Here is a 25,772-nt window from a genome sequence, read left to right on the forward strand (position 1 = left end):
AGGGGACACACAGTTCAGACACCTGACCCAAACTGACCAAAGAAGTATCTCATTCCATAATACGTCGTGCTTGGGGCAGAGGCGAGGAGGGGGTCTGGGAGCTGTTACCCTCTCTCCCTTACTCTCTCGTTCACTCCTGTACACTTACTAACCCTCTCCCTGACTCCTGTGTTAGCTGCTTTGCTAACTCCTGCGCTGGCTCATTCGGGAGGGAGCTGGTGAGTTTGTTTAGTTTTCCCGCTTGTGCTGTCGCTGATAGGGTTTCCTCGGAATCTGCTGTGGCAGCACTCGGGCTCCGGCCCTGGGCTGCAGCTCTTGGCCTGTGATTGCTCTTGGGCTCTGTGCGTCTGACTCTCCCTACTCAACACCTGTTCTGCACTGGTCACTGGGTGGTGAGGAATTGTATCATATTGTATCATATGTTTTATTTCCTATTGTTTTAATTATTTATTATTAGTAGTGCTTGTATATATGAATTTAGATTTAATTAGTAAATAGTTCTTGTCTCAATTTTACGAGCTTCCTTATTTCTTTTTCCTCTGATTCTTCCCCTCCACTGGAGGAGGGGAGGGGGATTTGTGAGAGCAGCTTCATGGTATTTTGCTAGCCGGAGTTAAACCACGACAGCTTACTTGATCTCACTCTTACTGCATTCATTATGTTTGATTCTTTTTGCTACTTTAGGGGCAACTTTCTGTACTCCCTGAGAACAAAAATAATTTGATTATCGTATTCAGTCCCACTGCCACACATGACTGAGAGTTAAAGACTCCTTGCAGCTGTGCAGATCTGCTTGCCTCAGTAGGATTTTATTTAATATAGTGTAAAAGATTTATTTGATTCAGCTTGAATGTCAGGCAAAAAATCTTAATTAGCAGATCACCTAAAAAAGGCAAGAGCTCACTATTTATCCCGACTTAAGGCGGTTCATTTCAGCAGGTAACGAGCCTAACGAGAGCAGTCCTCAACTTGTTCACTTCTCTGTGACTTAGGACACAAATACAATCTAGCACGTGTAATACAAAAGAGGAGCAACGTATAAAGTCAACAACTTCCCTCTGGTTTAATTTTAAACAAAGGGTTGCAGTGATAGAAAAGTCACGTTTTTGAGAGAATATCAGGCAAATGTTTCCTGTGTTCTGCATTTGTAGGTATGAGGTTTTTCTGTGACAGAGGTTGGTTTATGGTTGCAGCAGTCACATAGCTTACAAGAACCTTGCCCTTGAGTCAGGAAGGGACTGCAGGAAATAGTTAGGTTGTGCCTTTAGCTTTGCGTATGGGTGTGCACACGTACCCCCGTGTTCTTACCCTGCCATGACTGTGCTGACACTTTCATACAATGTGGGGGGCCCTGCATTGCTTACACGCTGATGGAAGGGCACTGAATGTCAAAGATTTTTCAAGAGCTGTTAAGTGTGTTATAGCTTAAAGCCATGCTTTAACATGCAGAATCATCTGCTCTACTTTGAGAAGCTGTGATTTAAACCTTGATGTTATGCTTGAACAAGTCAGCCTGTCAGAGGTCACTGGCTTTTGCAATTTGTGTATATCAGATGATGCTAAGACCTCTGAAGTTCCAACTGATTCAGAACAGCCTATTAATACCCTCTGTTACAGGAAGATCTCCAATGGTTATGGAGGGTCCAAAAGAATACTTTCTCCCTTGTGTTTGCCAGAAGGGCATTATCTTTATTAGAGTATGTCTTGCTTGGAATATGCATGTTTCAGTGTTGTTAATTCTAGTTACTGAGATGACTCTTGACACTGATTTTTACTCAACTACTAGGTGCAATGTTTTCAAGCCTAAGCTATATATTGTACCCTAGTCCTTTTTTCCACTGCGGCATCTTCAACCTTTGGTGGCCAAAAATTAGGAAAGTTGCGTCTCTGGAAAAAAAATGCTCTGATTGAAAGCAGGAAGATTTTTGCTAGCATATACCCAAATGAAAAAATAAAACCCTAGATTGCTCTGCTGCAAATCAAATTGGGATAAGTCTTTAGTATTGTGAGCAAGATATTTTTGAAACTGTTCTCTGTTGGTGTACTTAAGAGTTCACTTAACTGTAATTGCAGCTTCTTGTCCACATGCTCAAGGTCACATCTGCTGACAGACCTTCCATCTGACAATGGACTGATTAAAAATTAGTGCTAAAATTGATTTTGATTTATGTCATCAGTGTTGTCTGCTTAATAAATCCATGTCTATAGTTCCAATTTTTTTCCCCCACTCTCCTTGTTGGTTGTAAATTGGAAATGCTGACTTTTATTTCAAGTACAACCTCTGTGCTATATATGGTAGTTTTGTTAATGTATTAAGCAAACATCTGGCTATAAATGCTCATTTAAGTTAAAACTTTTTTAATTTACCAGATGAAACTTCACTTGATTCATATTTGAGCTGCAGTTGTGTGGAAGCTTGAATTCTGATTTATATGACTTGACACTTTACATATTTTAGTTGTGGGTGGTGGGTGCTTTGGATGTTTTGCCTATAAGAATTTTTTTGGGGGTGGTGGTGATGTGAATTTTCGGTGGAGTTGCACCCACCCGCAGTAGATGTTAGAGGAACTTCTGGTCTACCAGCCGGGTAGATGGAGACAGTTGACAGGATAAACATTTTTTTGTAAATTGCTGAAATGGAAATACTTGGTTATCTCAAGTATCTGTATGCTATTTTTCTTTCATACAGATACCTTCAGACCTTCTGGATAAGGAGTTTCTGCCTATTTTACAAGAGGAGCCCCTGCCACCACTGGCACTTGTACCTTTTACAGAAGAAGAACAGGTTTGTATCCTTACAGAGAAACAGTATTGTTTCTTAAAAATCTGTAGATTGTCATTAGTGTAAAGGGAAAATAAAAGAGTATGCCTCCATTAAAAAAAACCATAAAATTGGAGATTAGTGGATTTCAGGAAAAGAAATTCTGAAAGCTGCTGTGTTAGCATGAAGTCTGAATTCCATTCATGCTCATTTATTATCTTAAAATTGAACAAATATTGTTCATACAATGTTCTGTTATGGAAGTGAGTCAGCTTGTTAAATCCAGGTCACCTTCTGGGAAGTATTACTTTTTTTTAAAGTAGGCAGCATTTTCAGATCAGTGAAACTTTTTCTACAATTTTTGGACCACTTTCTCTGTTGTAATACAAGTGTCAGTTTTGAAACTCCAATTTTGTGGTCTTTGGAGAAGTGTTGAAGTTTTTTGACTGTTAACTTTTCTGTTAACTACTTTGCAAGCAGTCCCTTGATGATTTCCTTGTTTGGTCACTATAGGTCTATAATTAATTGATGAACAAGATACGAGTGAGAACAGGTAGTCCGTAAAGGTTCTCTTTCAAGGGTGACTGATCTGAGTAGTTTGAAAGCTTTAAACTACTTGCTTTAAAGTCGATTCCTAGCAGGGAAAACTGTCCATCCCTTTCTGGTTAAGTGCCTCTGACTTTTGGCTCAGAATTGATTCCCTCTTTATGGCTGTCAGACCTTCTGATTTTGCAGTTTCTCTCTGGGTTGTCATGTGTCTTAGGACTTTTCTTACTCCAAAATACTGTGGTTTAATTTTTTTTTTTCCTAATAGATGAGTGTTTTAACTGACTAAAGTGTAATTTGATTTTTGCAGGGGTGGGGAATGTTAAAAATTTCTGAGCATCCTCCTTCCTTTGTCCCATGCTGTTGAATTCTCAAATTTTTCATCATCTTTTTGTGCCTGGGTATTCTGGCTTATCCTCTTCACCTCCTCTGGAATTCCTTCCTCTTCAGAGTTGATTCATGTTTCTTGAGTCTTTTAGGATACTGTCCTTTGGCATAAGATGCTAATAGTTCAACTTTTAATCAGCAGTCATATTTAAGCTCATGTGAATATACTGTAGGCACTTCATGTCATAGTTAGACATGAGATTGAGAATATGCTTTCATGGGAAATTTTAGCCTTGCTCCAGTGGGAGCAGGAGGGATTTAGGTCGCAAGCCCGGGAGGTAGTCAGCCACACACGTAGTAGCACACCAAAGCATTGAACCTTGGTGTTAAATACGTTTGGACATATTTTTTCTTTTTGCTGGTGCATAGTGGAGTCCTTCAGAGAGTAAACTACAAGCCTTTTACAGTTAAAGGGGACATTGACTTCTGGTGATTGTCAAGATACTCTCCAAGAGGAATAATACGAGTTCAAGGCTCTGGCATTGAAAATGTGCTGAGTAGCCCCTTGGTACAGATGAGATGGTAAGTGCTGCTGAGCTTCAGGGGTAGGGGGTACTCTGCTGCAGTGCCCAGGGCTTCATCCCTCTTGAAAACTTGTGAGGAGATGGTGCACATTGTGTCACTGCTTTTTTCTGCTCCGTTTCACTTGCAGTCCTGCAGAAGTGTTTGTGGTGGGCTTAAGTTCTCTACCATCTCCACAAAGATCTTAACCTGAAAGAAGAGGTCCGTATTCCCTTTTTAAGAAAGTCTTTCCTTTAATGCTTTCTGGGAACTCAGAGGACGTGAACAATCTCTTTTTTTCTTGTCTTGATCTTTTCCCCCCCCTTCATGACTGATTTGAGATACCAACAGAATGGCATTATTTAAATTACTTGAAATTCCTGGTGTTCGTACTCCATGAAATAATAAACTTTGTTCATCATCAAAAATCTGTAGTAGATGTTCAGAAGTGATCTGGAGGTGAATATTAATGGCTTTGCTGCTAGACATGGCACAGGAAAACTTTTTCCTGTGGTTGATAAAGGTGACTTTAAAACGCATTTGTACCCCCTCCATGAATACTAATATCCTCTAGAACTTGAGAGACAGAGGCTGGTGAGAACACATGTATTTTGGGGCAGGGTTCAGGTGAAGCAGTTAGGCCTACTCTAGCCTTAGGTTCAGAGCAGTTCTTGCTTGCAACCCGAGTTATTTACCTGATAGCATTGTAGTTATATTCCTGGTATGTCCAGGAGGAACTTGTCAGCTCTCCCTCAAGGTGGTTTAAAGATGAGTTACGTCGAGGCGGATGATAGATCATGTCACTTGTATGAATATAAGCTTAAATTTGTTTAGGCCTGTGAAATGTAGTTAGATACTTATTGCCACAGTATTCCCTATTATGGGACATAAATATATTTTGGACAGAATTGTTGGTCCTTTTAATCCTTTTTATGTAGAATGTTACTTTCTTGGTTATAAGGATGCTGAGATAATACAAGGGGAATCAGTTGAGCTTTAGGTTAAGTTTTATGTGACATAATTTGTGTAAGATCTGTCTTTTGAAGAAAAGGTGTCTGGATAGCTTTAACAGAGGTTTCCACCACTGGCAACGTGCAGCATGTTTCTTTGTCTTTAGGATATAATTCAGTTGTCTTATTGGCTTGTGGAATAAAGGAGTCTCAAGCGCTTGCTGAATGTGATGGAGGCGTTTTTTTGTGTCCTCACTGGTTATGTTTGATGTCTGTTTCTTGGGATATCTTCCATTTGCTACTGAAGAATTAATCAAACCACTATTTTAGGGCAGCTTTGCTCTTTGGTGTGCTTTGTCAGAGACGGACACTGAAGTAATATAATAATCAATAGTATGGTGTTTTTTGCTTTTTTGACTTTTCTTTTTGCTACTTACTGTGATCTCACCATGTGGATTATTATTACTATGCAGGTTTCAAGGATTGCATCTTCACCACAGCAAGCTCTGCAGAGGGGAGGGAGAATTTGTTTGGAGTGTAGGCTGACAAAAAAAATAAATGGAAAAGGAAGTGAGATTACTGTTTTGTTCTTACTTAATTTTTGATGTCTTATTTTTCCAGTAGTTGCCTATACAAGACAGTGGATCTCATCAATAGCTGAAGGTTGTTTATGTAGTAAAATATTTCACTACTTCACAAAAAAGCAAAAGTATCCACAGTAGGTGAAGTGGTGATTTGCTTAGAGGCAAATGCAGGTGGTTCATTTGGACTTACTCTTGAAGTTGTTGTTTTAAATTGTAAGAGCTGCTATTTTCCTAGCTAAGAAAATAAATCAGATTTATTGCCATGCATGACTGGATTCCCCCCCCACCGCCCCTCAAGTCTACTTGGTTACCAGTTCTTTCTTGAAGGAAGATCTGCTCTGTAGGAGGAACATGTCAAGCAGTTAGGCTGGTTTCTGAAATTGGTTAAAACTTCTTCTGATGTCTGGCTTTGATGTTAGCTGTTTCGATTTTCAATAGTATATAATTGCATGTTTCATTCTTCTCTGAAGACCTTCAAAGTCATAGTAATTCAGTTGAGTTGACTTGAGCAATTTGCCTCCTTTAAGTTCCTATCAAGAAGCCTGATGTGACAGCTGTTTGGAGTCCTTTGCATTCTGATTATTGAAAATTTGCATTCCGAAAGTGTGTGAATTCAGGTTTGCTTGTTAGTATTTCTGAATGTGCTCCTCAGTTGTTTGGCCCAGTTTTTCAACTCCTTGTGCTCAAGAGAATGGGACCACGGTTGGTTATAATTATCCATACTTTATTTAAGTAGCTTTACCTTCAGCAATTATTTTGTATTGAAGTTGCATTTTTTGGTGTTTATTGTCTTATTAAAATGAGGATCACTTAAATTTCCAAAGTGTTAAGTACATTGAGTTTTCCCCAAAGCATGTTACTCCATTGATACATTTGGAGGAAGAAGACTTACTTCTGTAAAGGAGATTGGTAAATCAAATTTTTTTTGAGTTCTGTTGCTCTTTACCTGTTCCTGCTTTGCTTAAGAAGTGAGTTCAGAGTCAGTATTAATAAGTGGTGTGAGATATAGGCAGGTGCCAATCTGTTCTTGCAACTGAATTGGGTTGGTTTAGAGCTGCTGATGTTCTAATCACTTCAGTGTTGGAATCATCTCATAAAAGAGTAGGTGCTCACTTGCTACCTTTAGAACATACAAATTTCAGGTAAGTAACTTGGAAGCACTAATATTGACCAAGATCCTCTTACAGACTGCTTCAGTTTCTTATGTCTCCAAGGAATCCTTTTCCTTGCTAGTGTTAGTCAGTTGTAGAGAAATTGTAATGACTATAAGGAAAGCAGAGCTGGTGTTAAGTTAAATTGAGGATATGGTAAGTGTATCTTGTTTTGTTTTTTAATAATATCTCACCTTGGCTCTTTTTTCTTCTTGGCAGAGAAATTTCTCGATGTCTGTAAACAGTGCTGCTGTCCTGCGGTTGACAGGACGTGGAGGAGGAGGAGGAACGGTGGTAGGGGCTCCTCGAGGTCGAAGTTCCTCTAGAGGTCGAGGTGAGCTATTACTGAGATGTGCTGTAATGTATACAGGTGATCCGGGTTAAGTCTTCTGAAAGATGTTGGAGCTTGGTTTATAGCCTGATGTGTTCTGAACCACCTTAGGGTACATATGGTGCCTGTCTTATGTGCCTTTGGCAGGTTGGAAAGCAAAAGGAAAGGTAGTTTTGAAGTGGAATAGGCAACTGTTTGATTCAGAGTTGTTAGAAATAACGTGGATAAAGGTGTAAAACCAATTTACAGGGAGAGGGGAAAATAATCCACAAATATATTGAAAACATTAACATTGAAGTAGGTGATGTTCAGTGTTCTGAAAAGTCATTTTTGTTTTTTGACACCCTGAGAATAAACAGGAGAAGGTTAATGGAAAGATGGTTGAATTTGGGAGAAATTTGAGTCTTGCCAGTTATAGTGCATCACTATAGTCAGTGTCTCATCTTCAACATTTGGACATTAATTGAGTAACTGTCCTCAAGATGTATCACTAGATTCAAAACAAATTGTTAAATCCAGGATTTATCTTAGCAGTTCCCTTTCATACTGTTCATAATGTGCATACTGTTGTGAACACTGTTTTGGGAGTTTTGTGTATGATAAATATGATAGGTTGCATTTAAAATATTCAAAAGCTATTAACTTGGAAATACCATCAGGAGTAATTAGTCATGTAACCTTTGTCTTTGCAAGTGCTTAGGTGAGGTTTCTCTTAGGGTCCTTTCTAAGTTAATTCTAAATGTCCTTAGCTGGTGGTATTTCCAGTAACATCTTCAGAAATCACTTCCATACATAATTAAATGCTTCACCAGAATTTTGCTCTGACTTTGTCTCATTTCTGTTCTCATTCCTTAATCCTGCATTCTTCTTGGCTTACGTCTTCCAGATATTTGTCGAGTGTTATCTGTCCTCTTGTGGTTGCTTCTCTGCAAAGGCATATACACTTCAACTTCTGTGAGACTGTCTCTGGATTTCACTGTCACTCCCCTTATTTATCATTGTCTTTGCCCAAATACTCACGGCTTTGCTGGAAAAAAAGTGTGTTGCTTGCAAGTAGCAAGCTTTAAATGTAGTTCTGGTTTGTTTGTTTTTTTTTTTTTTTTTCTAGTTAAAGTGAAAAGGATGGAATTTCTTCAGTGTGTTCACTAAATGAACTGCTTCGCTTCACAGTTGGAGCACATTTTTCTTTATTGATTTGCAGAATTGCCTGAGTTCAGAAGGTTATCTGGTGTTTTTCATGAACTTCACATCGTTGTATGCAACAAAGCTGCTGCTGATCAAACTGGGGCTTCAGATTTACCAAAACAAGATTACTGTCTTGGAGTAGCTTGCACAAGAGTAACTTCAAGGAAGAATTTGCATGTGCAATTAGATTTTTATTATTACTAAGTTCGCTCACTGAGGCACAAATCACAATTGTACTGCAGCGTGTGGGAGCCTGAGAGGGAGTCTGGCTGATTGGCAAAGGGAAGAATGGATGAACTGCTTGTAAAGGAAGGTTATTGTTGGAATTCTAACTGTAACTTCCCATATCAGTATTTAAAACCACAGCATTAACCTTCAGTAAATATTTTCTCAGTAGTCATCACAAGTCTTACTGACAGTGATTATGTTTAGCTGATGTGAAAATGAATGTGTGGAAGTTGCTTTGATTTTTGTTTGTTTGTTTAAAATTTTTACGACTGTGTCCTGAAATGCAACTTGATGCTACTGTTAAAAACAATTTGCAGTGTGCAACTGCCATCATTAATACTGTATGTGTCTTGTGTGGAGACAAAAATCCAAACCATTTTTACTTAGTTCTGAAGCCTAGTTTCTTAAGAAACCAAGTACTTGCACGTGACCTTCTAATTGACTTGTTTTCCTGGGAGCTCCCTGTGGTGGGCAGTTAAGCCCTGTGCTTTGTGCTGGCAGGACTGGAATGTCAGCGTTGATGAATAAGAGCCTCAGATGAGGAGAGATTTAAATAGTCCCTGGAATGGCCTGTAAACTCAGACACCTTATTTTGTAGCTGTTCTCCTTTTTGGTTAAGACCTTTATGAAGGCTGCTTTGCTTCTCACTAGAGCTCTTCCCCCTTTGTAATCTGTCTTTTCTGCTGTTTGAAAGTGTGTAAATGATGTGCAAGTTGAAAGTTCTAATACCTAAACAGCAGTAGTTGAACTACAGCTATCCTGCTCTTCCCACACAGTATGATGGCTATGACTGTATATCCTAAATTCCAGTCATGCTGTAATTCAAGAATTTGCTTGTCGTAATGTTTGGGTTTTCTTGGTAATGATGATTAGGATGGTGCGTGCTGCTTCTTACCCTCTTGTTTGTCTTGTCTTTTCTACTTAAATTCAGATTTCTCTGGTTTTCAGGTTAGACATTTTTGTCTTGTTATGATTTGGCTGTTATGATCCAGTGGATTGAAGTCCTGGATCGGAGGTTTTTATGGAATTACTGAAATTCAAATGCCACGGCGGCTCCATTCAGTTCTTAAATGGAACAGTTTATTGCTGTCTGTTGACTTTACATTCAGTACTTCCTGCAGTATCTACACTTAACAAGTCTGCTCCTTGTATGCCAGGCATTTTTTTTGGAAGTGGCATTTTATGTAAAATAAGCATTTAATTCGCAAAAATAAGACAAGAGTGCAGACACGAAATGATGAACAGTGTGCTTGCATGTACAGTTTTATCCTCTCTGCAAGCATTTTTTTGTTTATTGTACCATTATCAGTTGTCTCCCACTGTGCATGTTTGGGTCAGACTCATCTACGTAATCGTTGCTGAATAACTGACTTTGTACACCATAGTTTTCCCTAACTACCTACTTAGCTTCTGTAGCTTGGTAGAATCTGATTTAATGCAGTGTGGTTCTCATGCAGTGGTCTCTTCGGTTTCTGCTGGGGTTGCACATGTACTTCTGCTAACTCTCGAATGAGCATGTCTTCTTATCTTATCTGGGCAGCATGCCTTGGAGAACACAGTGCAGGAGGGTGGCAACACAACCAGGGCTGAAGTGGCTTAAATTGGTCCTGTACAGAACTATGTGGCATCAGTACAGCTCGGAATTCAGTAGTGTGGCCCCACAGGCAATCTTAAACTGAATTGCTCAGATCATTTGTTCAGACCTTTTGCAAGGTTATCTTTTAATTCAGACCATTCCAATGGCTGAGCACAACTGAAATACTGATGAACCGTGATGTAGAGAGGCATAAGTGGAGAGAAATTTCTCAGGCTGTTACTTCACATACTTTCAAAGCTGCCATAAGCCATGCTGCTGTTCAAATAACCGATTCTGTTCTTCCCTTATACAGGGCATTTGCTTTATTTGCTGATGAAATCTCCCGTGTCACCAGCGTTCTGGCTCTGCTAGTTCTGTTATCTGTCAGTAATCAGTGTGCATTCATGCTTGCTCACCCTGCAAGGGGGGGAGCACTACGGGTATTGCTGTCACTCACGGTAAAAAAGAGAAAAGGATACTCAGTTTTGTTTCTGTTTGAAAAGTGTATACAAGTTTCCACCTCCACTACCTCAGAGACATGATTCAGTGCCTGTTGTTGTGTTTGGACTCTGCCTGCCTGTGACTTTCTCTTGTGAACTGCTTTTCCTTTATCTCCTGTGAGAGGAAGGAAGTGAGCTTTCTTGTAGTGAAGAAACTAGGCAAAGATTGCAATTGCATGAGATGCTTAACCTTTCCTGGGCTTTATTTGTGGAGAGTAACAGCTTGAAGTCCTTTTCCAGGATCTTAGGGGATCCATAATGCCTGAACCGAATAAACATTATGCTACTTCTGATGTTGTATTATACCTTTACTGTCACTTGCCTTTGCAGTTTATTTTGCACTCATGATGATGGTCAACCTTGTAGTGTTGGACTTGCCATAGTGAAGATATTTGCGTTTCTAGTACAGTCAAAGATCTGATACTAGTTTTTCCTCTGTTGCTGTGAGTGCTCAACTCTTGTCTCCACCGGAGTTTGTGTGAGAACAGCTGCACTGGATCAGGCAGGGGTTTGTTTAACTCAATAGTCTATCTTTAGCAACAGCAAAAAGAAGACACCTTGGCAAGAGAATAAGGACTGTGTGAAAATACAGAGGTGAAGTAGTATCACACATATGCTCAGCTTCCAAAGATTTGCAGCTCAGTGCATTTCCTGAGCCCAATGTGGTCTCTGTTTAGTAAATCTGTGTATTTCTTTTCATGATTTGTCCAGTCTGGTCTGGACTTGCGCATCCCCAAAACTCTGTTGTAAGGAAGTTTGCATCTATGTGACAAGACAGTCTATCACTGAACTGCTTTGCTGGTGCTAGGGACAGGATAGGTTTGTCCAAAGAGGATGTTTAAATCCTGGTTTTGAAGCAGAAGGAGAAATTGTACAGTCATGAACTTTATGGGCTCCTTAAAAGGAGCACTGATAGGAAACCCATGTGTATGTGACTGGATTATCTGTCAATTACTTTTTCTTTGAGATTTTTTCTAGAATAGTAGAAAACCTGTTGCAACTGCCTTAATTATTTCCATTTTTTTGGCCTCTTTTCATAAGATGCTGAAATATGGTACAGATCCTTGATGCATCTGAGGTCTTTAGGTTTTAGATGTAGAGGTTTATTACAACTACTTCCTTCAGAAGACTATAGAGGCTGGAGTCTGTTCTCAAGGTGTTTATTTCCTGCCTCATTTGGTCAATCTGTCTTACTTGTCCAGATCTGTGGCCTGGTTTGTGCCTCATCCTTTGAGCTCTTTCTTTTCTTGAAGCCAGGAAGAGAGAAGTATGAAAGGATTGAGGATTGTGCTAGTTTTACAGTCAGGAGTTCCTGTTATCAAGTGTTTTTTAGGTTCTTGGACTGGACTATACAGACTGCATGTGCATGTAGGAAAGTAGTTATCCTGAGAATCAGCTGATTGATGTGTTTCACCTGTTTATCTTCTTTCCATGAGATCCCTGAAATGTAAGTTAGCTGGTAAAAAACCTCCCATTTCTTCTGCTGTAGTACTTTGTGAAGCAGCGTTTAATCTGTTGTGTAGATATGGGAACTTCAACCCAGCCATTGACCTAACCAGTGCTGGAAGCGATCTTGAAGGTCTAGGGATGTGTGTGGGGGTTGTTTTTTCTCTTGTGTGTGGAGTGGTTTTGTTTGTTTCTTTAACCAAATGCCCCATGCCTACCCACACACTGAAGCATACATCTGACTTTTTGCTTGAGGCTTGACACTTGGTAGCCACCTATCAAGAATCATTTCTTGAAAAACTGAGGAGGATAACTTTTATGATATAGGTATTGGGGTTCTTCATGCTGTTCTGCCTATACTCTTCTCCCCGCTGCTCATGGCAGAGATTTCTGCTGGGAATCACTAGAAGTGAATAGTGGTAAAGCTCCCTTCTCCCTTATTAACCTTGACAGCAGTAATTATGGGTACATCTGCAGTGCAGTACCATTATACTGGATTCCGCTGTTAAAAGTGACCTGGTTTATGAGTGTACGGGGTGGATGTTGTGTGAACAATGCATCCTTGTTTGGTAATTTTGTTGGGTAAGTACCTGTTTTCTGTGTTTTTCTGCAAACTGTTTGTTTCAGAGTTATTTGCCTGTTCTGTCTGATCTTGTGCTTCTTGATGAGAATTTTTACCTAAGACTCTTTCTTCAGTCTTTGTTCCTTTTTCCCTTTGCCCCAGATTACTTCGCTGGGCTTTAAGACTGCAAGATTAGTTCACAAGGACACCAGGAAAGGGAAACCTACCTGACTCTTCTATCTTCTCTTATTATTTGTACAAACACTTGTGTTTTTTTGTCTTTTCAGGCAGAGGCCGAGGAGAAAGCGGTTTCTACCAAAGAAGTTTTGATGAAGTGGAGGGTGGATTTGGGCGAGGAGGGGGCAGGGAAATGCACAGATCACAGAGTTGGGAGGAAAGGTAACATCACTCTAGCCCTTAAAGTTTTTTTACATATGTCTGCTCAGCTTCCATTTGTGCCTTTTGAGTTCATAAAAACACTTCAGGAAAGGTGATTAGGTGTATCTGTGAGTGGAGTGTCTGCATTGCTGTGATGGAGTCCAACCAGTAATGTTTCTTAAAACTCAGGAGCAAGTAGAAGAACATTTTTGCAAGAATTTTTCTGCTGAGTTACTGGGAAGAAGCAAATACTTTAAGAGAACATAAATTATGATAGTTGTGGTGGAAATGATGGATGAAAATACACGGATAGCTAAAGGATTCACTTCAATTTTAGTCTCACTGTTGTTGACAGTACTTAGGGTCACACTTCAAAACACACCTACTTGCCAAAGGCAGCGTGTGAATTGGTGTTCCTGAAAACTATGGCTGTTACTTGGACTTTTAAAGGTCCTGTCCATCCAGCTCTGAGTTTTAAAAAAAGCATCCCCCAAGTTAAAAAAAAAAAGCGCCATACCCAAAGCCAGTGGACTAGTTCAAAAATCTTATTGGAAACTTTTATTCTGCCTTTCTAGGGGAGACAGACGCTTTGAAAAACCAGGGCGAAAAGATCCAGGTATGGTTTTGTTACTGTACGGGCAGAAAACGGGAGGGAGGAGCAGGATGTGTTTTGGGGAAGGGACCTATATGTGCATAAACCTTTCTTATTACTCCGAGTGTATTGATACAAGACTCCTGATATGTGTCAGGTTACCTAAATATGTTCTCAGAGTGTTGTTTTTCTTACTTTGTGTTGTTTTCACTGTTAGGCATTTAAATGCTTTAGATAAATCAACAGTAAGTAGGTTCTGTTTATTCAGTTAAGATGTGATGCCTACAGCTGGAACTCAAGTCCTGTGCCTTTGTGAAAGGAGTCTTTACCATTCCTGGCCTTTGCTATTTTGGTACCTAGGACTTCTGCACCATGGGAACCGTTAGCTTTTTGAGTGCTTGCTAGAGTGAAAGAGATCCCACAGCAATGTTGAGGTTCCCATGCTGGTAAAATTACCGTCTGTCAAATTAGTTAGTCATCACATGAATCTGGTGCCCCTTTCCACCATTCCTCTCCTGTTGCTTAAATGCTTCACATTGTCCACAGTCAGGCAGAATACTGGATCCTTAATTTTGACCCAGTATGTCTGTCTGAACATTCAGCTGAACTTGGAGTGGGTTGTCATCTTGGAACATACCCAGTTTACATTCTGAGAGCGATAAGAACATTCAGGTTCCCCTCTAGCAACTTAGATTGCACGTATGGTGATTTGGGCTTTGTGTGTTCATGGATTGATCGTTTTCTGGTATGATCTTGCTCTTTTTCTGTGGCTTGTTTCCACGTGCATGTACCACAGCTCTGCTTTCTACTAATACAAGCTTGCTGATAATGAGTCTTGCCTTTTAGGACCCAGAGGATCTTTTGGTCTTTGCTGAAGGAGTCTTGGCTAAATATCCTCCTTAGTGAATGTATTGGTAAAGCATAGGTCAGAAGACAAGAGGTTGTAGCGAGGTGGGTGTCAGTCTCTTCCCAGATAACAAGTGATAGGACAAGAGGAAACAGCCTCAAGTTGTGCTGGGGGAGGTTTAGGTTGATAGTAGGAAAAAATTCTTCACTGAAAGGGTTATCAAGCACTGGAACAGGCTGCCCAGGGAGATGGTTGAGTGGCACTTAAGGACATGGTTTAGTGGTGGACTTGGCAGTGCTGGGTTTATGGTTGGACTCTTATCTTAAATGTCTTTTCCAACCTAAATGATTCTGTGATTCTGAAAGACTTTTGCAGGTTGAATTTAAAGACAAACCCAGAAAGATTCAGTTGCAATTAAAAGTTGTCAGGAGTGCATTTTAATCCCTGCTAAGCTGTCAGTATTTTTTTAGTGAGAGTAGTTTCCATTTTAATAATGTTGCAGGTTATGTAGGTGGCGCATGCCTTGGGAGTGTTAGGTTACCATGTTTGCCTTCAAAGCCCTCACAATCTTCTCTTCATGTAGAAATTGGTTTTTCATATATTTTTAAAGAGTGATTATATTTATTTTTCTGTTTTTACAGTTGAAAGTCAACAGAACACTAAGATGCTGTTTGTTTTTCTCAAAAAGAGGTTACTTCTAAAAATAATTAGAGATTGGTCTGAGATTGTCCGACTTTAAATGCCAGTAGTGAAATGTTGGACTTTCAGTGTAGTCTTTATATTCACAGACCTTTTGGACAAAAATGAAAAACAGGAAAAAATAAGTATTGCTGAGATTTCAGGACTGCATTTTTTACAAAAGGCAAATGGATGTAAAAATAGTATCTATCACGGTTGATTCAGTTTTATTTATTTAACCCTTTTCTTGGTTTTGTGATAAAACAAAACTTGCAGATCCACACCATAGGATGTACCACACTGCTGATTAAGAATGTGATAAAAATACTTCCTGTCAGTTTAGGGTGAGATGTATCTCAGTTAAGATTGAGAAGAGTTTACAGTACGCAAGATGCCCTTACTGATGCTGATGTCTGCCCAAACGTGGGGGTTAACGCTTCAGCAGATGCAGAGCATGTCTTGTTTTTAGCAACTACTAGTGAGCAGGACTATGGAACTTGTTTTCTGTGAAGCATTTTCTAGAGGAGACTGTCCCTATGTGTGGTGTTGGAAGGCCTGGTTCATTGTGAGGGATGGTGTACTTCTTCCCAAATCATGACACTCCTCGAGTACCTGATTGCTTCTCTTCAGTCTTTTGTTCCATTTCTCTTCTGGTTTGAAGCTAAAAACTTGGTAGCACAGTATTATATAGGCAAGAGACTTGCAGTATTTCTGAAGCTTTAATATTTAAAGGATGTTTTAACAATAATTTTTGTTGGCCTATCTAGATTAATGTCCCAGTAGGCAGAGGAACCAGTTCTCTCCTCTTTACCTTCAAATAGAAATAAGATGGAGAGCACGCAAATATTAACAGCAGGTGTTGGTCTGTTTTGATTTGAGTCTTGATGAATAGTTTATTGAATAAACAAACAGTTATTCTTAGGCGAAGGCTTTCCAGTGACACAAGATTTTGAGAAAGAGATACACATGTGTCAGAAGTCTTCCCACCTTAATACCAAGCAGTAGCTTTCCACATGAGCAGTGGAAGCAGAAAGATCGAGGAGTGCATTGACATGCAGGTTATGATGCCGGCTGACGTGCTTTCGCAGATGCCACCATATGGTGGTTTCTGTTACCCTGCTTAAAGAAACTTCTCTGTGGACTTCAACTTTATTGTGCTTTGGTTTTTCATTCCTCTTTTGTAGGGCCTTGGATTAGCCTAAAATTACATAATTCACTGATTTGTCAACTCTTTCATATTCTTTGTTCTGGGTGATCAAATTACGGAATTAACAAGAGACAAAATACTAAAAATCTTGGGCAGTCATAATGGATGACAATGCAAGAACCTTTCAATTAAGTCATGAGGTTAGAGTAATACAACAAATAATTACTTCTCAAATATGATCAACATGCTGTTATTAAAAATCTGTTGCCTTTTTGGTGCTCTCAACAGTTGCTAGTTCACAATTGACTGAGTCTCAACATAAACATTACCTGTTCCTAGTTTCAGTGTGCACACTGAAGATGCACCAAGTATTTGCAAGTTTCTTGTGGATTGTCACAGTTCTGACTGTTCGTTGAGCACCCAAATTGTTTCTGAAAGGCTGAGGCTATTAGCAAAGAAAATGAGCAAGTTGTTTTCTTGATCACGGCTGTGTCTTACAACGGCATAAAAGCTGCTTAATTTTCTGTGCGGCCTCTTGACTAATACCAGCTTAGTAGCTGAGGGGATTTGATTAGTTACCAGCAATTACACACTGGTGATAAATAATTGTAATGTAGATTAAACAAGACATCTAGAAAGTCAGTTGTGGGACCTGATTGAGTTCTGTTTAATGTGTATTTATTGGTTAGGTTAAGAAGACTTGGATATAGCTCAAGTGCATATAAAAAGGATATTGAGTTTCTCTGAGTCACACTTTCCCTTATTCTACCTGGCTTGTGTTTCTTCCCTACCTTGCTAGCGAGAAGTACAACCAAAACAATCACCATTGCTCTTGCGATGTTAGACAAAGTGTAGAGTGAGGTTTTGCTGCAGCAGACTCTTATCAGCAATTTTTCTAGGCTTGTATTCTGATTTGGGCCATGGCATATTTCCAGTACTTCATGAGACATCCATGGTTCACCAGTTCTCTGGAACTGTACAATCAGTAAAGGTGTTTTGTCTACCCCTTGTTCTGCAGCTGTTCTGAAATAGAGTTGTTTGTCTGATTTGTTTTTGTAGTATCCTTCAGCTTTACATTCCAAATGTAATATTTGAAGACTGCATTTATGGTATACTAAACACTTTTTTCTTTTGCTGCTGTGTCTCCTTTTAAACCAAATCTGTAAAAAGAATTATTTAAAAGACGGGACAACTTTAAAATATCAAGACGTTTAGAAACTGAATGAAGCAGCCCACGCTTCAATTTGATGTTAATTGAAATTAGAAATAGTTTTTTATAGCTTTGGATCTAAATGGTGAGGCTATAGTTGGCTCTAAATGGTGAGATTATAGTACGCTTCTGTTGGCATTATACATACGAATTTTAGAACAGTTGAATTGCCTGAGACTGTAGTATGTGATATGTAGGAAGAACAGTGACCCACCCAGAATGCTGCTTTATTTTCCTAAACAGTCATTTCAGACTTAACACAGGGATCTGTTCAATTGGTCTTGCACTGGTTCTTAATTTGTGAGACTCTTCTCAGTGTGTTATACTGGGAGAGAAAATTGACATAATATTTGCAGGAAATAGTTAAAAATATTGGCACTAATAGGGGTGGGGAAAAGAGATCTTTAGACTGCGTATGGGTCAACAGCTAGGAAAAGTAGGGTTGAAGTCAGTGTGATTTGGTAGTGTGTTGCTCTGCAAGTTCCACAATATTCATGAATCCTTTTCAATTAAATTAAAAAAAAAAAAAAGATGTTTTGAGAGTAGTTGTAATAAAACCAAATCTGTCTAAGGTCTGGAACATAGGGAGGTAATGCTTGACTTTGAATGAGAACTTTACTGCAGCTAAAACACTGGCCTTCTGTCTTGTTCCCCCTCCCCGTGTGAAATGCTTCTATGGGGCTGCTTCCCATTTCCACAGACCCTAAAACAAAGCAGCTTTTTGCTAATCTTTTGGGTTGTGAACACACTTCAATTAACCAAGTTTTGGGACTTGAAGAATTCAGTCAAACAGTATCTGATCAGATAGCTGCAGACCCTTTTTCCTGCTGCTGACCAGCTCGCTGAAGTTAGAGGGAAGCATGTTTGGTAGCGTGCTATGCTGTTGTGAGTGAAAATGAGTGTTCATAGCATCTTGGTTTCTGGGAAAAGCCTTTTACCTTTGCAAAGTTAACTTTTACTTTATGTCGGTTGATACTTGAGTGTTCAAGTATCAACACGTAATGGGCACTGCTTTTGTTGGGAGCTTGGAAATAATTATTCGTCATTCCGTTTATCCTTTAGCTTCCTAAATTATTTAGAAGCTTCAGAACAATGTCTTAATTGCAGTACGTTCATGAGGTACTTAAATACAAAAAGTCTCATGTATAGTTTATTTCATTTTTTATTTTAAAATTCAAGTGGCTCTAAATATTAGTGTTGTGTCTACAGGCAAATATTGATGTTAAAAAGCATAAAATAGAAGTGGATGCAGTTCTTGTGTATATAGTGCACCCTTCTGGGTCAGACCTACTTGAGACAAGCAGCGCGAAGGGGAGAACACGTGGAGCGTATGGCCCTGTAAAAAATGTACATCAATTCATTTGGAATAGTCTTGTTTTCCACCACTAAATAATTTATTCAGTGTCTCCAAATACGAAAAAATTTCCACCGCAGCATTTGTTATATACATAAAGATTTTTTTGATAGTGACTGCACAGACCTGTCTTGAGGTGAGATGATCTCCTCTCACTTGGCAGAATGAAGAACTATAGTTAGTATTTACAATTCTGCTTAATAAACACAGCAGGAGTGCTTTTCACTGCCACAAGAGATTGGCAGTATTTTCTAAGACTGAATTCAGCCATCTGAAAACTGATACAACCCTGTATCCCCAAAGAATTAAGAGAACAGGAAGATTAGGATCTTGAATGAACAGAGTTGCTTATCCCAGAATTAATATATTTACTGAATTACCCTGTATTGATTTTGACTGAGGCTTTTCTTTTATATTGTATACTTTGTCACAAGCTGGTTAATTATGATTTTGGTCAGCTTTGGGAGTTTTGAGGGTGTCTCCTTTCAGGGTCATTGCGGCTTTAATCATAGTCTGGTGAATTCAGCAGGTAGCTCTTTTAATTTCCAAGAATCCGTACCGTGATTCTTGTACCTGACTTTGTTCTGGGTGGTTAAGCCAGCCTCTCCTTAGCTTACATGAGCACACCAGCTCTCTTCACTCAGCGTATTGTTGTAATCACAAGTGTGGGAGTACAAGAGAATGATTACTAGAAGATGGCAGGGCATTCAAGGAAGGAAGGTTGTAAATGCAACCTGGAAATTTAATGTAATAATAATCAAAAAAGCATGAAGTTCAAGGTCTGTTCTCTCTATTCTATGAGGCCAGTCTCGGAGAGCTGGAAGCTGTCACTGTGCTGTCCATTGATGCGGATCTCCTTGGCAGTCCTTTTTGGACTCTTTGAGTCAGCTGCAGCTGGGAGCTCAGGAATAGTCTTGTCAAAATTCTCCATCTTGATCTGATATTCACCTTTGGCATTGCGGGCTAGCACGGAGGCGAAGCGCTGGTACAGCACGATCTCTGAGGGAAGGTAGGATGTTCTCCTTTGACATATTTCTCCGGTGCCCTCCTGCACAGCTGACAGAAAGACGACCAGCTCAAAATGGTGAGCAGCTTCTCTTTGAAGGAGAGCAGCCAAGGGGCTGGATGGAGTGATTGAATGGTAGTAAGTCAGCGGAAAGACGAAAAAAGGACACTCGTCTGAAGTAACTCTGTCTAGGTGGAAGTCAATGCTAGTTTGGTGCAGCTGCCCATTCTCCTGTTCTTGGTAAAGTATAGCAGCAATCTGGACACTGGTCAGTGGGCTGGAGCGCGTGTTGGCCACCTGGAACATAAGGTATGGCTTCCCCTCGGTGTGGGTCACTACAGCAGAGCGGGTGAAGCGGATGGAGAATGCCCGATTCTTTGGGCGGGCAATCTTTGCCACAAAAGCACCTGTGTCACGGGAGAGAACAAACTGAATTTGAGCACTGTGCCTGGGTTGGTTCCCTGCAGCCTCCCAGCTCTGAAACAGTCCAGAGGAACAGAAGCAGGCTTGGCTGGATGGGGTATTTCTAGCCTCAGCCTGCATGTTTGAAAATTGCTAGGCTGGCATCACACCGACCCGTTTTTTGTTTAAAAAGTATAGTTTTCCTAAAATGCCTTTCCTAAGCTATGTTCACTTATTAATACTTGGAGAGTGAACTGTGGCTGTAGGAAGGAGAGTTGTTAGCTTGCCCCAATTTACTGTAATGGGTAAGAATACCTGATCTTGGTGTGGTACCACTCAGAAGCTCTTTCTTAATACACAGTAAATTAACATGTATTTTTAAGTCTACTGAAGTACTTTAAACCTGAAAATTATTTTCGATAACTTGAAATACCTCTAATTAGCTATGACATTGTCAAAAAAGTTTTGGTACGTTGGGTATTGAGGAATACCTAAACACTTGAGTTAAAGATCAACAGAAATACTTCAGCTAGACAAAAGTAAACCTTAAAACTATTAATCAAAACAAGTTGTCTTTAAATATTGTAATTTCATGGAAAAACCTTGGGGAGATAATGGTATAAGAAATAAGTGATTGAGAGTGATAAGTGGGGAGCTGCCACATATTGACCAATAAGTAGTGGAACTGTCAAGTCCCAGTCTGGGACTTGACTAACTTTCTCTTAGTGAAAGGTGCTTAACTTTTACTACATAGGTGCAATCTCATCATCCTTTTAGTGACTGACTTAATTGTTCTTTCAGATATCAGTATGATCACTGTTTATTTCTACTTCCATTTGTTAAATCTAATTGTTAAAGCTATTTTATGTCAAGATTAAACATGAAGGATTACCTGTGATGAAGGCTTCCAGCATGAGCCCCAGGACCATCTGTATTGCAAGCAGGGCAATAGCACTGGGACAGTCCCCGCTTGGGAACATAGTGCCATAACCAATTGTAAGTTGTGTCTCCAGTGAGAAGGAGAAGGCAGCTGTGAAGCTGGTGATGTACTTGACACATATAGTGTGGTTGTCAGGTGGAGCATCATGATCCAGCTCCAGGTCCCCATTCATTTCAGCCAGCAAATACCAAAGCACTGCAAAGACTAGCCAGTGAATGACAAAAGAAGCAGAAAAGACAAGCATCATCCATCTCCAGCGCATGTCCATTAATATTCCCCATGCGTCTCGGAGGTATGCCAGACCTTTTCCTTGGGCACCATCCATCTGGAATGTGCTGTGTCCATCCTTAGTGACCATCCTCAGGTATCTTTGGGAGAGGAGGGGAGCACTGGATTTGGTGTTATTGCTCTCTGTCGTATCTGCTCTCATCTTCTGGAAAAGGTAAAAAAGGAAAAAATCTGATACAGTGCATCCTATTTGTGTTTTGCCTAATGTTCACAGTTTTTGACACATCAGCAGGGGTTGAAATACTGCAGCCAACAAAGGAGGGCTTATACGTTGCAATCCAGAGAAGATTAAGTCAGGAGCCTGGAGAGGAATTTACCACTGTTTGTGGTAATACTTAGCTAAAAAAGATTAAGTTTAAAAATTTGACTACTTCTCAGATTTTTCCTGCTTAATTGTTTAAATATAACTTTCATACTTTACCTTCCTAAATTTACAATTGAGTTGCATGCTTTAATTCCTTAGGGGTGAAGGGGATGGGATTAGGCATACTGTATCTGAAAACAAATTGAATTTTGTCTGATTATATCAGTTTTTCTAACTTCCTTTTTAGCTGACTAAAATCGTTTATCGATACTATTAACAGTGCTATGGAAATAATGTTTATTGTATTATTTCTCTAACATATTTATGCATTTTAGGGGAATGCTGTAGTTTGCCTAGCAGTGCTTTCAGACTCTTCTAGCTCAGGCAGTGGCTGCTGTCTGCACCCACCATGTCCAGTTAAGCAGAATAGAGTATTTGGGGTAGAGCTGCTTCTCTGAGTCTGAAGCTGTTTATGTAAGCATCAGGTAAAAGGAGGGCAGAGACCAATACTGAAAATATACTGTGATATAATCTGAAGTTTAGTGTGCCTGAGCAGTGTATTTTTATTAGTGACCAAACAAGAACATAGGACAGCAAGTGTATGGGAATTAGGGGGTGAAGGTGGAATTGCAAATGAGGGAAGCAGAATGTATACTTGTAAACAAAGGAGCCTAATACAAACACCTACATTTAAAGCTCAAAACTTCCCGAACTTGTCAGAGATGATGAGTGTCTTTTCAAAAGACACTGGCTGCTCATATCTCTAAGTTTTATAAATACTGAATGTTTAAAGTTCACCTGGGATAGATTAAAATTAATAGGGTTTCCTGTAAAATTGAGCTCTCATAATGTGCACAGTCTATTAAACTTTATAGAACAGAGTATTTTAAATATACCTGTAAATTCTGCAGGTCATAATTATACATGGTGTGTTTAGTAAATTTTGTGTTTCTCATCAGTTTTGACCTTACTCTGAATTGGGATTGTTTGGGTACAATACAAGAGCACAATCAGGCTAGAGGAATCAGAGTTGGTTTAACAAGAGTGCTTAGTTTTATCTTGAAGCACATTAGATCTAAGGATCCTGAACTTCAGAATGGATATGTGAAAGGTGAAAATCATTCCTGTGATGTTTGGTCCTGTAAACCAGCAGTATTCATGACTCTCTACTCGATATGCATAGCAAATTTTGGTAATTGCAAAACATCCTCTTTTCCTTTTACTTGTGCTTGATGCATACTGAAGTATGAGAATTGACATCACAGTGGATATTTAGCTAGATTTTAATTTCTCTTTCCTTTTCTAGGTTCTCAGAACCATCCAGCTATTTCTTCTATCCATGCTATAGTCAAAGGACATAGAACAGATGATGGCCTGGGTGAAATTTCGTGGTTTTCCCTTCACTTTTATTTTTCAATTCACATCTCCTAGAAGGAATATTTCAAAACCACTCCCTGTGCCAAAGAATACAGTGGACTTTGAGATTCTCCTGGTCAATAGTACCAGGCTGCTTTTCTTGGGAGATTCTGATCATAGCACGTTCAGTTTATAGCATGACACCCCTTCATCTGAGTTTGATGTTTGATCCACTATGTAGCTCTCCAAGGTTGTCAGTCTTGCTGTGCTGTTAAGGAATTTACAATAACCTCAATACAATTTTAAATGCTTCAAGAACCAGATGAGTGACTTGTTGGTAGAGTCCTTGTGCTGAGATTTAGAAGAGCCCCTTTGGATGCCTTGAAGGAACTGGAAAATGGGCCTCTCTGAATGTGAGGGATGATGGGGACCATGCTCGAAATGGGCTGTGGACAGTGCCTTGGCTTTATCATGTTAGAATAAGTAGTGCTCACAAGCAGCACTCCCTTGTTTGAATAGAGGAGAGTAGTTACAGAGCAAAATGCTGCTGGGTGTAAACCTTGTTGTGACCTTGGGGGGAAAAAAACTCCTAAACCCAACAACCTGAAGTGTTTGTGTAAATTCTCATGGTACTTTGAGGACAGCATCTACCTCATAGCCTCCAAGTATTTTGGGTTTGTAAAACAAACATGCTGTGAGAATGAATCTGATACTGACTGATTGGTGATGGAAGCCTTTTCCACAGCGTTACATACATTATTCTTTTAATGTGGTACACTGTTCTTGGTTGTACTTCAGATCTTCCACGTGTTGATGCTAAGGTAGTGTGCTTGAGTGCTGCAGACCTTACTCAGAGCAAAATGCTACCAGCATTGCAGCATCTCAACTTTGTTGCTTAAGGCGTTTTCTTGGGTGGTGATTAATTGCTTAATGATGACTTAAAGCTGTGAAAAAAGTTAGTGTTCAGCATCAGGTGGTTTGGGATCTTTGCTATTGGGGAGGATGTGTTACTGACAGATTTTGAAGGTACTTGGGTAAGAGAATATCCATTAGTCCCCAGCAGCACATTTCACAGCAGTCCTGTGCTTCTGCTCCTGGAGACTCCCAGCAGGGGAATTTGCCTGCTGAGGTTAACCAGGTTACTGCTCTGGTCTCATCTGAAAAAGGCCTCTGATTTTTCTTGAGTAGGACTGTTTAAAGTATTAGCTATCTAATTTGATGGCAGCGATAGCATTAGGAAGTGTGTAAGCTTGTGTTCAAAACTTTTTTTTTTTTTTTTGCAAAAGCTAATGATGGCTTTAAGAGCCACAAGTCTCAACATCTTGGGGTGGGAAAAATGGGTAAGAAACTGCAACTCTGCTCTGAGAGCAATGCAGTTGGTTTAGAATAACAGGTGCAAGAACTGCCCTGTGAGAAATAGTTTACTCAGGCTGGAGATCCTCAAAAGCAGAGTCAAGAGTAGATGTGACTTTAAATTTAAAAGGAATTATTGTGTTCTGTCTACTCCTTTCCTTGCACATGTAGTAAAAAATATAAATACCTTCTTTCCTTGTGAGTGATAAATTAGTGAAGATGTAAAGTACAGTTTGGACCAGTTGATCTGATCCTCTGCCCAGCATTGCCTGTGATGTCCCCACATTAATTCCAATTTCAAACAGTGTATGTTTTAGGAAAGACAGTCAACCTTGACTGGAAAAGAAAAATTCTGCATTGTTTGGAGAACACTTGTCTCCACTACTCACTACATATGTATTTCTAATCTAGATTTCTTTAATGCCATCTCTTAACCTTAATGTAATGCTGTTTGTCTGGTTTTGCTTTTCCTCGTTCCTGACTTGTGACACTGTTGTAGCTTTGGGGTGTTCCTGCTCCCTCCATCTCTGAGCTGATAGCCCTTGACTGGAAAGACAGGAACGGTCAGAAATTACTTTTGTAAACCTATTTTGGCATGTTGACCAGTCTTCTGTCATTCGTTCAGTGTATCTAATCCTTCCTGTTTTCAGTCTGTTGAAGATAAATGATTATCACCAGCTCCAGTGTGTATGTTAGTTCTTAGCTTTTTTTAACTCTTTACCATCATTGTCCCCTGTTCTGGCTTCTTTTTTCTATACGTTCTTCTCAGCCAAGGAAGGGTGAGAACTACTTTTAAAATCAGAGTCACTTTTTCCCTTTTCCTAGCAGTCGGACAGGTTCTAAACTGACCTGGGTTGCTAATGATTTACATGTAATAAAACCTTGCCTTACAGCTCTAGGATATTGCTTGCATTTCTGAAATTCATGATCCAGCACACTGATCTCCCACACTTTGCCTTTTTGATTGGTATCTTCTTCCTTGTCTTTTAACAACTCTTTGTTATGTTGCTGCTTCATGCCACCATGTTGCTTTCTTCTTTCCTATTGCTTTGCCTTTCTCTTGGCTTCAGAAGCTTGGCTGTTAAGTCTCTGGTAGGATTTGCAGCAGTGGCTTTTTATTGAAGGCATTTAAAGTGACACTTTCAGCCTGTTTTCAGCTCAGCACACTCATGCACCTGCTAGCACCTAGGAGCCTGAATGCCTTTACAC

General features: G+C 39.7%; 2 protein-coding genes across 2 annotated transcripts in view; one reads left to right on the forward strand and one right to left on the reverse strand.

Moving 5' to 3' along the window:
* Positions 1-25,772, forward strand: part of GIGYF2 (GRB10 interacting GYF protein 2) — a 63,857-nt gene that overhangs the window by 3,143 nt on the left and 34,942 nt on the right. Inside the window, 4 exon segments of the mRNA XM_010151311.1 lie at positions 2,690-2,785; positions 7,100-7,214; positions 12,996-13,107; positions 13,662-13,702. Of these exon segments, the coding sequence (XP_010149613.1) occupies positions 2,690-2,785; positions 7,100-7,214; positions 12,996-13,107; positions 13,662-13,702 (364 nt within the window).
* Positions 19,705-21,692, reverse strand: KCNJ13 (potassium inwardly-rectifying channel, subfamily J, member 13). The gene is made up of 2 exons (XM_010151332.1): positions 21,215-21,692; positions 19,705-20,327 (listed from the first exon to the last, which is right to left on the reverse strand). Exons 1-2 carry the CDS (start codon positions 21,690-21,692, stop codon positions 19,705-19,707), a joined length of 1,101 nt encoding a protein of 366 aa, XP_010149634.1.

The sequence above is a fragment of the Eurypyga helias genome, unplaced genomic scaffold (assembly GCF_000690775.1).
Source record: "Eurypyga helias isolate BGI_N326 unplaced genomic scaffold, ASM69077v1 scaffold3300, whole genome shotgun sequence".
NCBI classification, from domain to species: domain Eukaryota; kingdom Metazoa; phylum Chordata; class Aves; order Eurypygiformes; family Eurypygidae; genus Eurypyga; species Eurypyga helias.